This window comes from Syngnathus typhle, linkage group LG20 (genome assembly GCF_033458585.1).
Source record: "Syngnathus typhle isolate RoL2023-S1 ecotype Sweden linkage group LG20, RoL_Styp_1.0, whole genome shotgun sequence".
Lineage (NCBI taxonomy): Eukaryota > Metazoa > Chordata > Actinopteri > Syngnathiformes > Syngnathidae > Syngnathus > Syngnathus typhle.
In genome coordinates this window covers 726,083-742,805 of record NC_083757.1, presented here as the reverse complement: position 1 = coordinate 742,805, position 16,723 = coordinate 726,083, and the positions used below count along the sequence as shown (strand labels likewise).

The 16,723-nt window shown below is 49.6% G+C and overlaps 1 protein-coding gene across 1 annotated transcript; it reads left to right on the top strand.

Moving 5' to 3' along the window:
- The first annotated feature begins 619 nt into the window (after window positions 1–619).
- On the top strand, window positions 620–15,787 carry adgrb1a (adhesion G protein-coupled receptor B1a). Its single transcript, XM_061266624.1, has 33 exons — window positions 620–1,124; window positions 2,821–3,582; window positions 4,173–4,322; window positions 4,404–4,499; window positions 4,570–4,728; window positions 4,811–4,975; window positions 5,072–5,236; window positions 5,319–5,483; window positions 5,553–5,654; window positions 5,730–5,836; window positions 5,926–6,120; window positions 6,211–6,279; window positions 6,948–7,056; window positions 7,304–7,447; window positions 7,527–7,596; window positions 7,709–7,811; window positions 8,149–8,192; window positions 8,302–8,382; window positions 8,956–9,082; window positions 10,976–11,079; window positions 11,166–11,268; window positions 11,346–11,496; window positions 11,580–11,649; window positions 11,735–11,801; window positions 11,896–11,981; window positions 12,110–12,281; window positions 12,357–12,452; window positions 12,530–12,566; window positions 12,703–13,310; window positions 13,391–13,426; window positions 13,513–13,617; window positions 13,813–13,863; window positions 14,045–15,787. Exons 2-33 carry the CDS (start codon window positions 2,850–2,852, stop codon window positions 14,261–14,263), a joined length of 4,689 nt encoding a protein of 1,562 aa, XP_061122608.1. The 5' UTR covers window positions 620–1,124; window positions 2,821–2,849; the 3' UTR covers window positions 14,264–15,787.
- Window positions 15,788–16,723: the final 936 nt, after the last annotated feature.

Sequence of the window (16,723 nt, the reverse complement as noted above, 5' to 3'; positions counted from 1 at the left end):
TATGCCATCTTCAAAGTCTGCCCTTGCAATTTCCAACTTGATCAAACCTTCTATAAAGTTTGGCTCCTCGGCAACTGTGCTCTGCCACACGTGCTGCCACTTTCTGACCTCGTGAAAGACAAAAGGTCAAGTCAAAGATCAATGATGATGATTGATTTCACTATGCATCGCGTTCATTTCTTCAGTGGGATTTTTTTTTCGTGTCAAATATGCGCTCTGCTTCCATAAGATTGGGGAATCGTGCCTTCAAAGAATATTGACGTTGCCAAGTGTACTTTTTGCCTCATCCTCTTTCTCTCTCTTTCTCGCTTTCTCTACCTGCCTCCCTCCCTCCCTCACTGATTGTGCTCATCCTCCTTCCGGTACCTTTGGCTCTGCGTTAATATCTGCGTAGTTTGGTGTTGATAATCGTCTGTATCTATGCAAACACGCCTCCCTCCATCCTGCATCAACGCATTCCCTCCCTCCCTCCCTCCCTCCCTCCCTCCCTGCACTGCTCGCGGCTCTGTGCGCAAACACGGTCAGTCACTAACACTTCTCCCACGTACACTCCTCCCTCCCTCCCTATCTCCCTCCCTCCCTCCCTTCCCCTCCCGTCTTGCTGCTGTCTCATTCACTTGATCCACGCACTGAGTGTGACTGCAAGGGGCGGGGGGGCGGGGTTGGATATAAAGCACCAGGAGAAGGCCACACGCTACACTGAGACTGAAGCCACTTTCAGTGCCACAAGCAAGAAGACTCCGAAGCCGGGAGTAGAAGTACCAACATTGATTCTGGGAGCTCAGACAAGCGAGAGGACACGGCGTTTTGCTTCTCCGGACCGTCTTGGAGCTTCACTGCAAGCCAGCCAGATTCAACACAACGCGCGCTATACGCCAGTTTCTCTGGATATAGCAGCTCAACCAAGTTGGTAGTAAACTCTTTGGAGTTTGTAAGAGTCACTTTTTAAGATAAATTCTTTGCTTGTGGGCTTCAAAGACACTCGGGGCGGACCCACTCGGGTCAGCAGCGGACCTGGCGCAGCTTTTTTTTTGCATAGCGTCCAACACTGCAACAACGGCAAAAAGTTTTGGCCAGAGCAAAGTCCGCGCCGCAGTTCCAAAGACTTCACGTTGAAAGACACGGTAAGAAAAGACACTTTCTCTTTATTTTGTCTTGTGTTGAAACGTTAATGTCGCTGTCCATGGTACTGAATGTGACTTGAGGCACCGTAGCTTCCTTCAGCCGGGTGTTGAAACGGTCATGTCGCTGTTCGTTCATCTCACTAAAAATGCTGTTGCAGCCTGTTGAAACTGTCCGTGGTGCTGAAACGTCATGCCGCTTCTCAACTAACTTCCGTGCTCTCGAGTTCACAACTTGCATCAGATATATGATATATTTCATTACGTCCGTACAACTTTTGTGACAAGCTTCAAGAACTTTCCGACGGCTTTGTTGTCATTTTGTAAGCAATTTGACAGTTGGCCCATAACATGACATCTCTTTACTTTGCTTGCCAAAAGCCGAATGCCAGCCACGTGCACATGCTGCAAATGCGTACAGCGTTCCTTAAAGGTGACAAAGTAAGAAACAACCTCGATCATTGCTTTGCAATGTTTCCTCTTGCACTTCCAAACTGTGAGCAGCATCACGCTGAGCAAACACGTTGCAGCAGTGCAATTGTTGAGCCAAACTATTTGGAACAAGGTCTCCATGACAACAGTCTCCCGCTTACTCCCTCGCCTACTTGTTTTGTCGAAACGTTGCGGCAAGCAACAAATGGTCAGGCGGAAGACAAAGAGAGAAAAAAAGGTCAGGAGGGAAAGTGCACGGCGATGTGCGTAGACGACAGCTGGACCTCCTTTCTTTTCACAGCAGCATCCGATGCACATTCATGGAGCTTCCGGTTGGAGGTGGGCTGGGAGGGAGGGAGGGAGGGAGGGAGGGGTGAGGTGGGCAAGCCAGTGTGAGAGAGAGAGAGCCCTCTCTATCCAAAGCAGATGTCTTTGCGATGCTGCTCGCAGGTGTGAGGAAATGAAGTCTGAAAAGTGCAGCAGGTGTGTGTGTGTGTGTGTGTGTCTGAGTGAATGGCAGCGCAATTAGCAAATCATATAGCGCTGCTGCCTTAAGGCTTTTATATTCACATCGATGATGTCGATTGTCAACCTGCCTGATAGTGTTTTAGAATCAGCCAGAAGAGGAGACAAATTGCACTGGGATGTTGCCTAGTAACCAGTCAGAGTATCTCCTGTCTATTCAGCCAAGGCAGGTCAAAGGGAAATCTTGCAACACTTTCTGCGTCGTGCATGACTTTGTAGAACTTGTTGCAAAAAAGAAAAAAATGCAATCTGCAGGAAACATTGCTCACCTTGAAGTTAAATGTTGCAAAAGTTGACTCATGGCCATGCATTTGCATTTCTTCATCTCAGGTGTATTCAAGTCATCAGTGTCGAGAATGCAATCAGTCTCTGGTACGCGCAAATCATTTCTCTTGTTTATCATGTCATTAGAGCCGTGCATTGTGCAAGAAAAAAAAAAAGAAAGGATGTGCCTAAGTGGCCACCGTCGCTAGTGGTAATGCGTCTATGGACGTCAGACTGACGCAGATGCTTCACAGTTTGGTTCAGCGTGTGGGAGGAAAAGACTGAGAGCTTGGCGGGAGCAGCATTTTGTGAAGAGCCTGTAATTGCTGTTTCATCACAATTATCCTGCGGAGAACCAGCCGCTTTCATTCACTCTGTACGGTCTTGAACCCGGAGAACTGACAACGCGATGCAAACTTTTGTGCATAAGAATCGCAACTCAAGTGTCTTGCATGCTGTCCTGTCTGTCCCTCTGCAGCTGCCTCATTGACATCGCAGAAGAAGCAAATGAGGTGGAGGTTCTCACACAAAGCTGAGCCCATGGCGTCGTCAGCTCTTTGCGTGGCTCTCGCCGTGCTCTTCTTCTGCACTTTGACCTCGGGCACTCCCTCCGGTCCGGCCTCTGACACCTGCGCGACCCTGGAGCAAAGTCGCTTCTTCGGCGTCTTCTCGTCCACCGCCAACCTTCCGTCGGCGCCGTGCTCCTGGACCCTGCAGAACCCCGACCCCCGCCGCTACACCGTCTACATGAAGATCACCAAGCCGACCGAGTCGTGCAAGCCCAAGCGGGTCAGGACCTTCCAGTTTGACTCCTTCATCGAGACGTCCCGCACCTTCCTGGGCATGGAGAGTTACGATGAGGTGGTCAGGCTGTGCGACGCTTCCACCACCGTCACCTACATCGAATCCAGCAAGCAGTTTGTGCAGATCCGCAAGGTGGCCTCCGCTAACGGCCCCGACAACCAGCAGCCGGGCCAGAATGACGTCAGCGAGTTCAAGTCGGAGTTTCTGGTGGTGGGGAAAAGGAACCCGAGTATGCCCGCCTGCCAGATGCTGTGCCAGTGGCTGGAGAAGTGCCTGTCTGACAGCACCCACGACTATCCCTGCGGTATCATGAACACCCCTTGCCAGTGTTGGGAGACGCCAAAAAGGAAGCCGGGGAGCTGCTACAGAGGCGGCGTTTACGTGGAGAAATGCCTTCCCGTGCCCAGGGACAACCGACAGATTGCTGAGATCACCAGTAAGTTGAGAAAGAAACAACATGTGTTTTGTAACCACCCCCCCACGGCGTCTTCACTCCCGCCGGCCCTCCCTCCCTCCCTCCCACTGGCTGACCCTTTTGTTTGGGTCTGCCGAGCGCAAGCCCAGACGAGGGATGTGCACTCGGCTGCCGCAAACTAATGAGAAGCACCTCTTGAAAAGCTAATTGGACAAACTACCTGAAACACACGCGTCGCTAACCAACCGCCTTGCGCTGCGAGTCAAGCGCGTTCACTTGGCTGATGAGGCCGCCCGTGCGTTGATGAAGGTGGAGAGGAGCGCAATGACCTCGCAGTCAACCGGCGGTGAAAATCGAAGCACGCTTGCCGTCGGTCGGTCGGTCGGTCGGCATAGCAACGCCGCCCGCCATCGGCCCCTGCGATCATTTCTAGCGATTTGGGGATAAACAGCTATCCGCTCAGTATGAGCAGACCCTGTCCTTAAATCTCGATTGATAGTTGATCCAACTCCAACATATCAATCCGAATAAAGGGGCGGCTGTAAAAAAGATGAGTCAAGTCGTTGAGGCATCAGTTGCAGCCCTAATAGATATCTGTCTCCATTTTACAGAGGGCTGGACCGGTTGGAGCCGCTGGTCAGTTTGCAGTCAGGAATGCGGCGGCGGCGTCCAGCTGCGCAGCCGAGCCTGTCAGCCCGACGATGCCGTATGCGAGGGGACCGTGGAAGAAGGGCGGGCGTGCAACCAACGGGCCTGTATAGGTAACCTCAGGTTTCCTTCATTTGGCGCCAGCTGCTCAATGCAGTGCAATGAACCGCACTGTCTCCTTCTTCCTCTTCCAGGCACAGAACGGAGCAAGAGCCAGGGTCTGCGGGCCATTGTCGGTATGAGGAGGGAGCACGACGATTCTGGCCTCGGAGGAGTCGCAACCCAAATCGGTAAGCTCGCTTTGCGCTTGCGAGCAAGATGGTGTTTTTTCCAGAGTTGAACTCACTCCATCGTTTTCAGCAAAGACAGACGAGTGGTCCCAGTGGAGCTCGTGCTCGGTGACGTGCGGAGAAGGCTGGCAAAGCCGCACCCGGGTCTGCGCCACTTCCTCCTTCACCACCCAGTGCACCGGACCCCTGCGTGAAAACAGACCTTGCAACAACACCGTTGTCTGCCCAGGTAAGCTCCTGGTTCATGACCTGCACACCAGTGAGATAGATCAATGTGTCCGTTGCATCAGGTTGACGCTTTTGACTTTCAGTGGACGGCGCCTGGGACGAGTGGACCCCGTGGAGCTTGTGTTCCTCCACGTGCGGCCGTGGTTTCCGCGAGCGCGCTCGCACGTGCAGGCTGCCCCAGAACGGAGGAGAGCCTTGCAAGGGGCCCTCAAGACAGAACAAGCTTTGCAACATCGCTGTATGCCCCGGTGAGATGTTTGCTAAATATGCTGAGCCTAAATCCTGAGCAATGTGCTAACTATTCTATTGTTGCTCATCATTGATGCGTCTCTGCCTCCCTCTAGTGGACGGACACTGGAATGACTGGTCAGTGTGGAGTCCATGTTCCGCCTCTTGTTCCAACGGTACCAGGCAGAGGACACGAGAATGCAATGGGCCATCCTACGGGGGCTCAGAGTGCCACGGGAGTTGGAAAGAGGCCGTCAACTGCTTCCTGAAAGAGTGCCCCGGTAAATTAAAAAAATCAAAATAAAAAGTCAAATAATCCCAGTTGAGATTTGACGGCGCATGCATGCTACTGTGTGTGTTTAGTTGATGGACGCTGGCACGCCTGGAGCGCTTGGGGCAGCTGCAGCAAGACTTGCGGCGGCGGCATTCAGCAAAGACAAAGAGTATGTGAGGGGCCTTTCTTTGGTGGGGAGCCTTGCCCTGGTGAAAGAGGAGAGCAGAAGCGCTGCAATGAGAAGAGATGCCCTGGTTAGTCGACAAGATTAGCACCTCGTCCAAGATCATTTCATAAGCTAACATGATTCCAATTCTTTATAGGGCCCCATGAGATTTGCCCTGAGCAGAGCGATGGCCACGTTGTGTGGAAGAAAACTCCAGCTGGAGACATGGCAGCCATCTTATGTCCCGCTGACGCTGAAGGTACATTGATGTTTGGATTGATTTCGAGTATTCATATCCATATCCATCCATGCCTGAGCGCCTACTGTCACGCAGGTCTGATTCTTCGCCGCTGCAGTCTCAATGCCGTCGGGCTCGCCAGCTGGGAGAGCCCGACTTACGTCAAGTGTGTCTCCAAGAACTACGAGAACATTCAGACCCTGGTAAGTTCCGAGAAAGGCAGCCTTGTTGTACGTGGCGTCATCCAAAGGTAGAGTCCTTCACGATCCCGTTTGCGCTCTCATCCTCGTAGTCGAGGGAATACGTCAGCAAAGTGCAGAAGGCGCAAAGCGTCGACGGCATCGCTGAGGTGATCTCCCGTTTGAGGTTCTCAACGGACGAAGGCGCCACATACAGCGGTGACCTCATGGCCGTCATGGAAATCCTCAAGAACGTCACTGAGTTGTACAAGGCAACCACGCTGAGGCTTAGCAACGCAGATGTTGAGGTAAACTGAAAAGTCAGCTTTGAAAATGGGGCGGGGAGAAATGTCAATTTACGTTTGATTGAGTCAAACTTTTTTTTTTTTCTTTTGCAGAACTATGTCCAGACCATCAGCAACCTGCTGAAAGAGGAACATCATGAAAAGTGGGAAGAGGCACAGCAGGTACGTGACAAGAAATTCTCAAGCCATTTAACCTTTAGTGCTCCAAATAACAAATGGTCACGACAAGTCAGGCAAAGACTCGGGGGTGAGCGTGAGATTGAGTCAGGGAAATACACGGCGGCGCCCGATCGCTCGCTCGCCCGCCCGCCCGCCCACTCGCCAATCTGTGGCAATCCTACAAAGAAAGAGAGGACACAGACGGCACACCTTGTACCCACACAGCTCCGGTTTGTGCGTCAGAGACACGCAAGTCCGGGGCAGCCCTCCCCTCCATGGAAAGGAAATTCGGTAGAAATATCAGGATGAATCAACAGGCACTCAGTCCATTTATGGTTGGAAGGAACTTTGCTGGTTGCCTAGCAGCAAGCGAGGCTTTCGCTGCAGTGCGCGGCGGATGTCGACACACAAAAGACATAATAGATGGTTAGTCATGACCAAAACTCAAAGTCTTTCTTTTGAGCGAATTTTCAAAGCGGTCCATTGCGGATAAAGTGGTGACATTTTGCGCTGGGTCTTTCCTGGCATCAATTGAGGCGTCTTTGCTCAGAGCCAAAAGGTTAACATAGCAGACAAGCAGACTTTTCCCCCCAAATTGTAAATAAATCATCTCCAGCAATGCATCTTGAATTGCAATGACAATTTTTCTTCCCCCCACATTTCTCGTCCAGATGGGTGCCAACGTGAAGGTGTTATTCCGTCTCGTCGAGGAGTCGGTGAACATGATCGGTATGCAAATGAGCGGCTTCCAGGATATTTACGAAGTCACCGAGAATTTAGGTGAGCGCTCGTGTCTCGTCGGGATGATTTGTCCATCGAAGCGCCTCTTTGACGTTGCGTCACATCCATCCATCCATCCTTCCGTCCGTCACCCAAACGACTTGCTGTCTCCCGACTCGCCTTAACAATCTGTCTGTCAGAATAACTGCAAAGTTCACAGCCGTGACATTTCTCATCAGCGCTCTGCAACTCTCTCTCTCTCTCCTGTCATTCCAAATGAATGAAGTGTTTTCTGTTTCCTCCTCAGTGCTGAGCATTCATAAGCGGCCCACTTCCACCAGCTCCAACTTCACTTTCCCCGCTAAAGGCTGGAGGGGAATGTTAGACTGGGTCAGGACTGCCGAGGAGAAAATTTCCATTTCCAGAGACGCTTTAGCCATTGACCACAGTGGTGAGCACACAAAGAATGACTTTAGCTGCCACGTCATGCACTTGAATGTGTATCCAAGAAAGCATTTGTTTGATTTCAGATGCCAATGAAGCGTTCGTCACCGGCATTGTCCTCTACAGGAACCTGACTTCGTTTCTTTCCTTTCAGAGGTAAGCCATCGATCGGCCAGCATCTTCATGTCATTCTTATTGTAGCCGCAAGATGGCAGCCACGCCATTTATCAACATCCATATTAAAGCTGTTTTTGTCTCTCCGCCGCAGCAACTCGACTCTGCTCAATTCAAAAGTAGTGACAGTGGTTGTCAGCCCTACCCCTGCCCTCTTGTCTTCTCCCGTCCAAATTGAGTTCCCGCATCTCCACAATGTAAGTCACCTCAGAAAAAAAAAGATCGCAGCATCCCCTCTGGGTGTTTGCTCACCGCGGCCGAGGCCGGCTTTGACATTTCGTTGACATTTGTGTTGAAACGGTGACATTTGGCAATCGTTCTGCCAGCTGAAAGCTGCTGCCGCCACCATCACAGCCTAACCAGCTGGTCAGTCACTGTTGAAAGAAAAAAAAAAAAAAAAATCCCTCTCATTGGCCCTGTAATGAGCTTCTGGAATTTGGAGAAGGTGTTGCTTTTCACACATTTTTCCTATGGAATTTCAAAGTGTAGATCGATTCCTCACAATGTTCTCTCCATCTGTCTCTCTTCTTTTAGGACACAATGAACGAGACGTGCCTCTCGTGGGATGAAAGTGAAACGTGAGTGTTGACTCGTGTCGTCTTTCTTTCGGAGTGCCTGTGCAGTGCATCAAAGTCATTAGTCACACATCTATTTTTTTTCTGGCGGGTGCCGGCGATATGTCACCAGCTCCAACCTTCTTTTAGTCATGCATAGAACATCCATCCATCCATTCATCCATCCATCCAGCACCTTGAGACTCACCAGGGGGTGAGTGATCATGTGCTTTCATCCCTTTTTCATGAAGTGGCACAAGATGTTGTTCAGTACATTTCAGACATTCACAGTGAAAGGCAAAACAATTGAAGACATTTTAAAACGAGTAAACAGCAAAGTAGACAAATGACAAAGTGAAATGAGTGCTGTCAAGTATTTTTGGAATCGATCATTCCATGGATTAATCCGATACCATTTTATTTGCATGAGTGTATTACGAAATCTTTTTCCCCTTGATTACTGTTCTTTAAGCGATTGCATTTTCTTTCGTGATTGAAAAGACGGCTAAATAACTGAAGCACTATTACAAGACGGATTGATGGTCGCTGTTTTCCAAAATAAAAGCTAATATTTGCAAATGCAAGTGTGATGGAACAGATTGCGACAAAAAAAAAATGCAGAACATGTGTAAAACATGTGTCTATCTTTGAATGGAAAGGCATTTTTAATGAGCTGTGTCAGCTGTGAAAGCAGCAGCAGCAGCAGCAGCCTCTGCTTTTGTGCTCTGCTCTGCTTTGCTTTGCTCTCCTCCTCTCACTTTGCTCTTCTCCTTCCTCCCTTGTGCAGATCCTCCCTGCTTGGCTCGTGGTCTGCGCGGAGCTGCAGAGCCGTCCCCGTTCATTCATTCCGAACCAAATGCGTGTGTGACAGCCTCTCCACCTTCGCCATTTTAGCGCACGTCAACTTTGACTCGGTAAGTCTTTCTAATTTGATCATACTGAAGCTTTTTTTCTCTGCTATCGTCTTTGTGCAAATGCGATGCGGTACGCGCTGGCTGGTGCTTTTTCAAGCCATTCGCATGGCGCCTCTTTGTCTCGGTCCAGGAGACGTAAGAAATCGCAATTTCATTTGAAAGAGGGAGGACAGTGACACGCATTGAGGCGCAAATGTGAATATATGCACAAACACATCATTTGATTGCATTTAGTGATGGAATCTGTTGTGCAGCATCTTTTGCATAATGGAATGACATGATGTGAGCTGTTTCGCTTTGTGTGCAAATGAATTGTTGTTTCAAAGATGAACCAAATCAAGAGAGAGAAAAAAAAAATCCCCTATAGATTGTGCTGCCCCAGAAGCTGCTCGAGCCAGTTGCCACGGTAACGGCTTCTGCAGCGCTAACTCGGCCTGGGGGATTTTTCATAAGTGAGAAGCTGGGGGCCAGAAAAAAACACAACCCCCCTTTCCTTTCCTTTCCTTTCCTTTCCTTTCCTTTCCTTTCCTTTCCTTTCCTTTCCTTTCCTTTCCTTTCCTTTCCTTTCCTTTCCTTTCCTTTCCTTTCCTTTCTTTTCCCTTCCTTTCCTTTCCTTTCCTTTCCTTTCCCTTCCTTTCCTCGCCCCTCCTCCGGCGGAGGATGTGATGTGGCCATCTCTGGCGTGCAGCAATTACTGCTTAGCGCAAACAAACAAGAGATAAATGCATTTAATCCAAATGGCCCAAAGTCAAAGTGCTCAAGAGCTGTTGACTGCAGTCTTTTTTGTTTTTCCTCCAGTCAGTGCCTTTTGTTTAGTCTGCATTTGCCCACCTCTTCCTCCTTCCTCTTGACCTTAAGCTGTGGAAACAAGCAGAATCACCACCCGTCATCGTCATCATGGGCTATTATCTACAAAGTCTCAATTATGTCCGCCCCCACTCACATCTTCCTCTTCCTCCTCAGCCTCATTGTGTCTGACAATGCCAAGGATGTGAACCAATGAGAGACAGACGTCTGGTTCTACATTGACGGTCCCCCCCCGCTCCCTTCCGCCACCATCCAGCCTATTATGACCACTTTCAGTAGCGTCTCCTCGATGAAAATATCAGCATGAGGCAGCGAGCGAGACCAGGCGAGGGAATAAAGGCACATATTGCGGCGGCGCATTAGCTTTCATCTCCGATATGAGAGCACGCAGAAGGAAATGATAGGAAATGTAGGTCTGCCCTTGACCAGCTCGTGGTCCATCAAGCACTAGCTCCCTGCCTCCCTCCCTCCCTCACTTGTTTCTCTTCCAACATGTGATGCAGGCAAGGGCAGACATAAGACATGTTTGATATTTAGGTCAAAGCCTGACTTACATGGTGCAACCCAGATAGAGGAGAGGGCACAACAAACCCAATCATTCAAAAGATCTCAAATGGAGCTCCTTCACTACAGTTTTGTGGCAGCCACCTCAATCTTCAAAGTCAAAATAACATTTGGGAAATATAGCAAGCGGGCGGGTGGTGGTGACAGATGAATGCGCTGGTGCTAATGGTCCACCTCTTCACCTCAGCCTGCCTGCCTGGCTGGCTGCCTGCCTGCCTGGCTGCCTGGCTGGCTGGCTGGCAGCCTGCCTGGTTGGCTGGCTGGCTACCTGCAGAGCATCAATGTATTGTAGGGGAAGAATGAGCGTCGCTGACAGACAAGTCTGCATTCAAGCGAATTGTCTCCTCTCGGTTTTGGCCGAGGGAGATGAAATGCGCAGCAAGCTGATGCGGAAATGAAGGCAGCCTGACCGTTTGTTTCCTTTGCCCTTGAGGTCACCTTGCTTGAGCTGCGCCTTTGGGCACATGTTGCTCTTGATGCAGCTCTTAGAAGATGTGTCTTTTGTCTCCTCTCCGCACGCAGATCATGGACAAGGCGCTCCTCCCGTCCGTGACGCTCATCGTGGGCTGCGGGGTGTCTTCTCTCACCCTGCTCCTCCTGATCATCATCTACGTCTCGGTGTGGAAGTAAGTCCCCCCCCCCCCCCCCCTTGCAGTGGCTGTAGGCTGGCCCAAACTCATGCTTATGCTTTTTCTTCTCCGACTGTCTCCAGGTACATCCGCTCCGAGCGCTCGGTCATCCTCATCAACTTCTGCCTGTCTATTATTTGCTCCAACGCCCTGATTTTGGTGGGACAAACTCAAGCTCGCAATAAGGTCGGTGCTTGGCCGCCTTCCCCTTTCAAGGCTTCCTAAATGCGCTGGTTTTCTAACCCTGCTTTGGGCTTGCTTAGGTGGTGTGCACACTGGTCGCGGCTTTCCTGCACTTCTTTTTCCTCTCGTCGTTCTGCTGGGTGCTGACAGAAGCTTGGCAGTCGTACATGGCCGTCACGGGTCGTCTCCGCAACCGCATCATCCGCAAGCGCTTCTTGTGCTTGGGTTGGGGTAAGGGCATCTCACCTTGATTTGAATTTTTGGGCCCCCCGAAGGCTTCTTGGGTCGATGCTAACCCGAACCTTTTTGTTTAGGTCTACCTGCGTTGGTGGTGGCCGTTTCTGTGGGCTTCACAAAAGCCAAGGGATACGGCACCGTCAACTAGTAAGCCACATTGTCTTTTTCTGAGTTTGCGTGACCTTTTTCACTGACGTGAGCCTATTAAAGCTCTTTCCATCTTTTTCTTTAGCTGTTGGCTTTCTCTCGAGGGCGGGCTCCTCTACTCTTTTGTGGGTCCGGCCGCCGCTGTTGTTTTGGTAGGTATCTGACCTGAGTTTGAAATGTTAATCCTTTTTTTTTTTTTTTCGATGGTAACGCTGACCCTTTCATTTCTTTCTGCCCAACCAACAGGTGAATATGGTCATTGGTATTCTGGTCTTTAACAAGCTGGTATCCAAGGACGGCATTACCGACGTGAAGCTGAAGGAGAGAGCCGGGTAGGTTCTATTGATCTGCCGTTAAGCTTTGGTGCTTATCGCTCACGCTACCAGCGCCATTACCAGCGTATTGATAAGGAGCCAAGGACATCAAGTCAAAGGACGCATCTCCTCTCTCCTCCTTGCAGGGCATCGTTGTGGAGCTCCTGCGTGGTTTTGCCTCTCTTGGCCCTCACTTGGATGTCGGCCGTCCTGGCAATCACCGACCGCCGTTCGGCCCTCTTCCAAATCCTCTTTGCTGTTTTCGACTCCCTGGAAGGTTTTGTCATCGTCATGGTCCACTGTATCCTGCGGAGAGAGGTAAGGGAGGATTTCTTTCGATGAGTTCAGCACGTGATGAGCTGTGGTTTAAAAGTCATTTTCTGGGATCTGTAGGTTCAGGAAGCTGTGAAGTGCAGAGTCGTGGACCGCAAGGACGACGGCAACGGCGATTCGGGAAGCTCGCATCACAATGGCCACAACCAGCTCACGGTAGCTTTCTTTGCTTTCATCACGCCTTCTGATTTTTCGATGGTGCGTTGACGGAATATCGATTTCCTTTTCATCAGTCTGACGCCGAGAAGGATGGAGATTCGTGCATCCAAGGTAAGCATCGACGTCGACGTTTGCCTTTGGCTGTGCATGCTTTTTCACCTGCCTAGCATCAACGTTGACGTTTGCATTTGGCCATGGAGGCTTTTTCACCTGCCTAGCTTGATGACTCGTGACTTTTTCTTCAAAGGAATGAGCGGCTCGTCTGAAGAGAAGATGTCACCTCCTCAAATGCCCCTCCCCATGGGCCCCAATTTCCACACCCTGCCGTCCAACAAGAGCCACATGCAGGCGCTCCCCGAATATTCCAGCCACACGCTCACCCTGAAGAGAGAGAAGAGCCGCCTGGCGGGAGGCCTTGACGTAAAAGCCGTGTACGTGTGCGAGGGAGAGCTCTTCCAGCAGCTGGACGCCGACCTGGCTCGGGTTCAGGCGGAGGGCGGAGTCTCCGACGCCGGCGGTTACATGCTCATGCCCAACACCACCTCCACCCTGAGAAGCAAGCCCAAAGAGGACCCGAGCAAATACAGCATCAACGTGGAACAGCTGCCCCAGGCCCGACTCATGCACCTGAGCGGCCCCTTTGCCGAGCCCCAAGCCGCCTTCGGGATCAAGACCATTCCCTGCGACCAGGTCAGCGTGTCCTACTCGGAGAGGGACTCGCCCATCCAGAACATCCACAACATGTCCAGCGAGTCTCACATCACTCACAGCAGCCTGGAGAACACCTTTGAGTCCATGAACTCCATGATGTCCAAAAGCGAGACCATCTCCACTTTGTCCATGAGCTCCTTGGAGGTAAGAGCGGAATAAAAGGATTTTTTCTTATTTTCTGACTTCAACCGAACTAAACCGATTTGTTCCATTTTCTTTTATAGAGGCAAAAGTCGCGCTATGCCGAGCTTGACTTTGAGGTACCTATCAATCGATCGATCGGACCTTGTCAAAAGGTATCGTTACGTCAAAATCCATGATTGAAATGTTCCTTCTTTTTCCGTAGAAAATAATGCACACAAAGAAGCGCCACCAGAACATGTTCCAGGACCTGAACAGGAAGTTACATCACGCCGATAAAGACAGAGAGTCGCCCGCTTCTGACAGCAAGGTAACATCATTTTCATTGTTCATGGCTCATTGCTCATCATCATACCAAAAGGAATTGACGCTTCATAAGCAAAAAAACAAAAAACAAATCTTCAATCCGAGGCAATGGACGGTGGAAAAAAATGCCCCTGTAAAGAATATTTGCGTCGAGCTATGGTTAACGTTTGGATTTACGGGTGCATTTTTCTTCCTACAGTCTGTGAGATGGAGCGTCTCATCAGCAGGAAGTGACAAAACGAACCAAAGCGTGAGTGTTTTTAATATGACCTCACCATTTCAAATTGTAGTCAGACTACCGCACTTGCCTCGAGGAGAAATTGTCGACCATCTTGCTTATTTGACGTTCACATTTCATTTGCGTGAGCCGTTTCTCGCAGATGCTGAGTGGCAATTTGGTGACTAAGCGTGGTCCCTTTGTCGCTCTGCAGGACAAACAGCAGGGTCCCTTGGAGAGGCCTTGGGAAGGAGTCCGGGGCTTAGCGCAGCAGCAGCAGCAGCAGCAGCAGTCTCCCCCCGCGTGGGTCCGCAAAGACTTGGAGCCTCTGGCCGCCTCGCCGCTGGAGCTCCACTCGGTGGAGTGGGAGAAGAGCAGCACTCCCATCCCTCTGGTGGGCCAGGACATCATTGACCTGCAGACGGAGGTCTGAGTCTGGGTCAGGTGCCCGCCTTATTTTACCTTTTGGCTTTGGGTTCCTGCATTGGAATCGTAAGTTGGCTCCGAGAATGGACGTCTTCAAATCCTCAGTCGGAGCAGGAAGATCATTTAAGAGTGGGCTTGCCTCTCTGAGTGGACTTGGTGGAGAGTTGCGTTGCGTCCGCGCTCCACCTAGGCCAGAGTTGGCTGCGGTTGGTTCCATTCGCCTCGGTCGGTCGGTCGCTCGGCCGTGGGAGGGCGTGCGACTCACTCACGCACGATGCCCGCTGTGCTTCTTTTCACCTTGGGCTGGACAAACAAACCAATGTCATAGGCTGTGTCCTCCCTGCTGTTTGAGAGGAATGACTACGACTCTTGGCTGCTCCCGTTCCAGCCAAATTTCCTTCCAACTGAGCAAAGAGAGCAAAAGCAAGCGTTTTATAGATGGCTGGCTGGCGCGTGCGTGCGTGATAGGTACAGATTTTTGGGGTTCAATTTCATCTTCTCTGTTTACTTCTTAAAACACCTCCACCCACCATACTAATTGTCATTTTAGTATCATCATTAGCACTATTACTGATGGTCATATTTGCTCTATTTCTGTTTTGAATGCCCATTGATTTGGGTTGGGCTTTTTTTTTTGCTTTCGTCTGTGACCTGGAAATAAAAAAGTGGAACACCTCCGTAATGTGTTGTTAGCCAGGATGCTCTGCATCGGGACAAACCTACTGAGGGGTGATGCGTTCCTGGTTCCTCTTGCATTTTTCCTGGCTAGCAAAAGAGCAGCAAGCACGATACAGACTCTTGAGACGGACGGACACAGCAGGAGAATGTGAGCGTTTGAAGAGGAAAAGGCCAATAGCTTTCATCATCGGCCATTTATCTCTCAGCCTTGCAGGACTCTTTGGACAAAGCCGAGGCGCTGTCGAGCCTTCAACACATTTGTGTTTTGAACCATCAGTGTGAAACGGTGCAATACGATGGGCGCTTGATGCTCAAGCAGGATTGATACTTTTCTTACTGACGATGATGACTCCAATCTTTTCTACCATCTTCCTCATATTTACTGAGCATATAGACGCTTTATGAGAATATTGTATAACAAATCTGTGTTAGTAATTCAAGGAATTTATTGACTAGAGATTTGTTAGCCTAAGACTCCATTTTTGGAGGTGTCTGTGACAGGTAGATCACTGTACTTCTAGTATCAAAGCAAACAATGAATGAATGAACGAACGAACGAACGAACGAGCGAACGAATATCCCCACAAATGTGCTTCAGGATATTATTACTCTCCACTGTGTTGCGATGAGTAACGGAACCTCCTCATGTCTTCTGTCAAAGTGTTTTTGATAACCTTGTCACTCGTTGTCAGTAATTGTTACGATTTCCAATTTGACCACTTCCTATGTCGGTCCAAGTCGTACCTCAACGGAATCTCTGTAATCTCTTGTCACTACTTTTATTTTTGGATGTATTTTCTCCTAATTGTACAATTTTCACCGCACAAGATGAATGTGATTGATTTCAAATAAAACCAATATACTATATTACATGATTGGAGTGTGCTTTATGAATGATGACCTCCCTTTAAAAGGCAACTGCAATTTGCTAAATCTCAGATGATGAGTAGTATCATCGTTTCGATACGTTGACGGCACAAAAGAGTGGCTATAAATGGAAGGCTCGGCCAAAAGAAGACATTTTGTCCAAGCGCCGAGAAGGAGCCTATCTATTTGTAATCTATTTTTAATAGCCATTTAAAACCTCTGTCTCTAAATATAGTCGTGATTTGTTGGTAGCAAAAAAAGCAAGCTCTTAAGTTGATCAAAGAGCAACTGTCCTCTGTCCTATTTGAATGCTTTGCTTTGCAAGGAGGCAAAGAATTAAGAAGGACAGCAGCAGTTCAATGTTTCCACACAATGACAAAAGGTAAGATCTCAGTGCAGCAAAGGGAGAAACTCATTTGTACTTTATTGTAAGTCATCTTATTTCATGCTCACTCTGCTCATTTTGCCCAAACTGACCTGATTGCACATAGACTGTGCATATATGTTCACAGAGTATTTGCTGATGTTGTCACTCCGCCAGGGCTCATCACATCTCTGCAGAGCAAGTCTTGATCCCCCCCCCCCCCTCTCCATCCACTCCACACCCCCTGATGTGAAATGCAGAATCAATTAGCACCTTGCTGGCAGTGGCAGCAAGCTCTTGGGTGGATATGAAATGAAAGGCTGTTGCTATAGAAACAACAGATGCGTATTATTACTGATGAACAAGCAAATGAAGAAAAAAAATCCATTGATATGATATTTATGTTTCTTCATACCCCAATGAGGATGAAAAGCTTGAAAGGAGCACGAGTACCTTGATGGGGCATTTAGGCCATGTGATGTCATGTTGGACAGAAGCTGACAGAAGTGCTGGAAGCTTTCACGGCTGACTTATTTAGTGCAAACTACGTGACTTTAA

Excerpts from the sequence above, each read along its gene's own strand:
- adgrb1a (XM_061266624.1), top strand. The coding sequence starts at position 2,850 with ATGAGGTGGAGGTTCTCACACAAAGCTGAGCCCATGGCGTCGTCAGCT. Across the intron at positions 11,497-11,579 it reads CTTCTTGTGCTTGGGTTGGG|GTCTACCTGCGTTGGTGGTG; the intron begins GTAAGGGCATCT and ends CTTTTTGTTTAG. Across the intron at positions 12,453-12,529 it reads ATGGCCACAACCAGCTCACG|TCTGACGCCGAGAAGGATGG; the intron begins GTAGCTTTCTTT and ends CCTTTTCATCAG.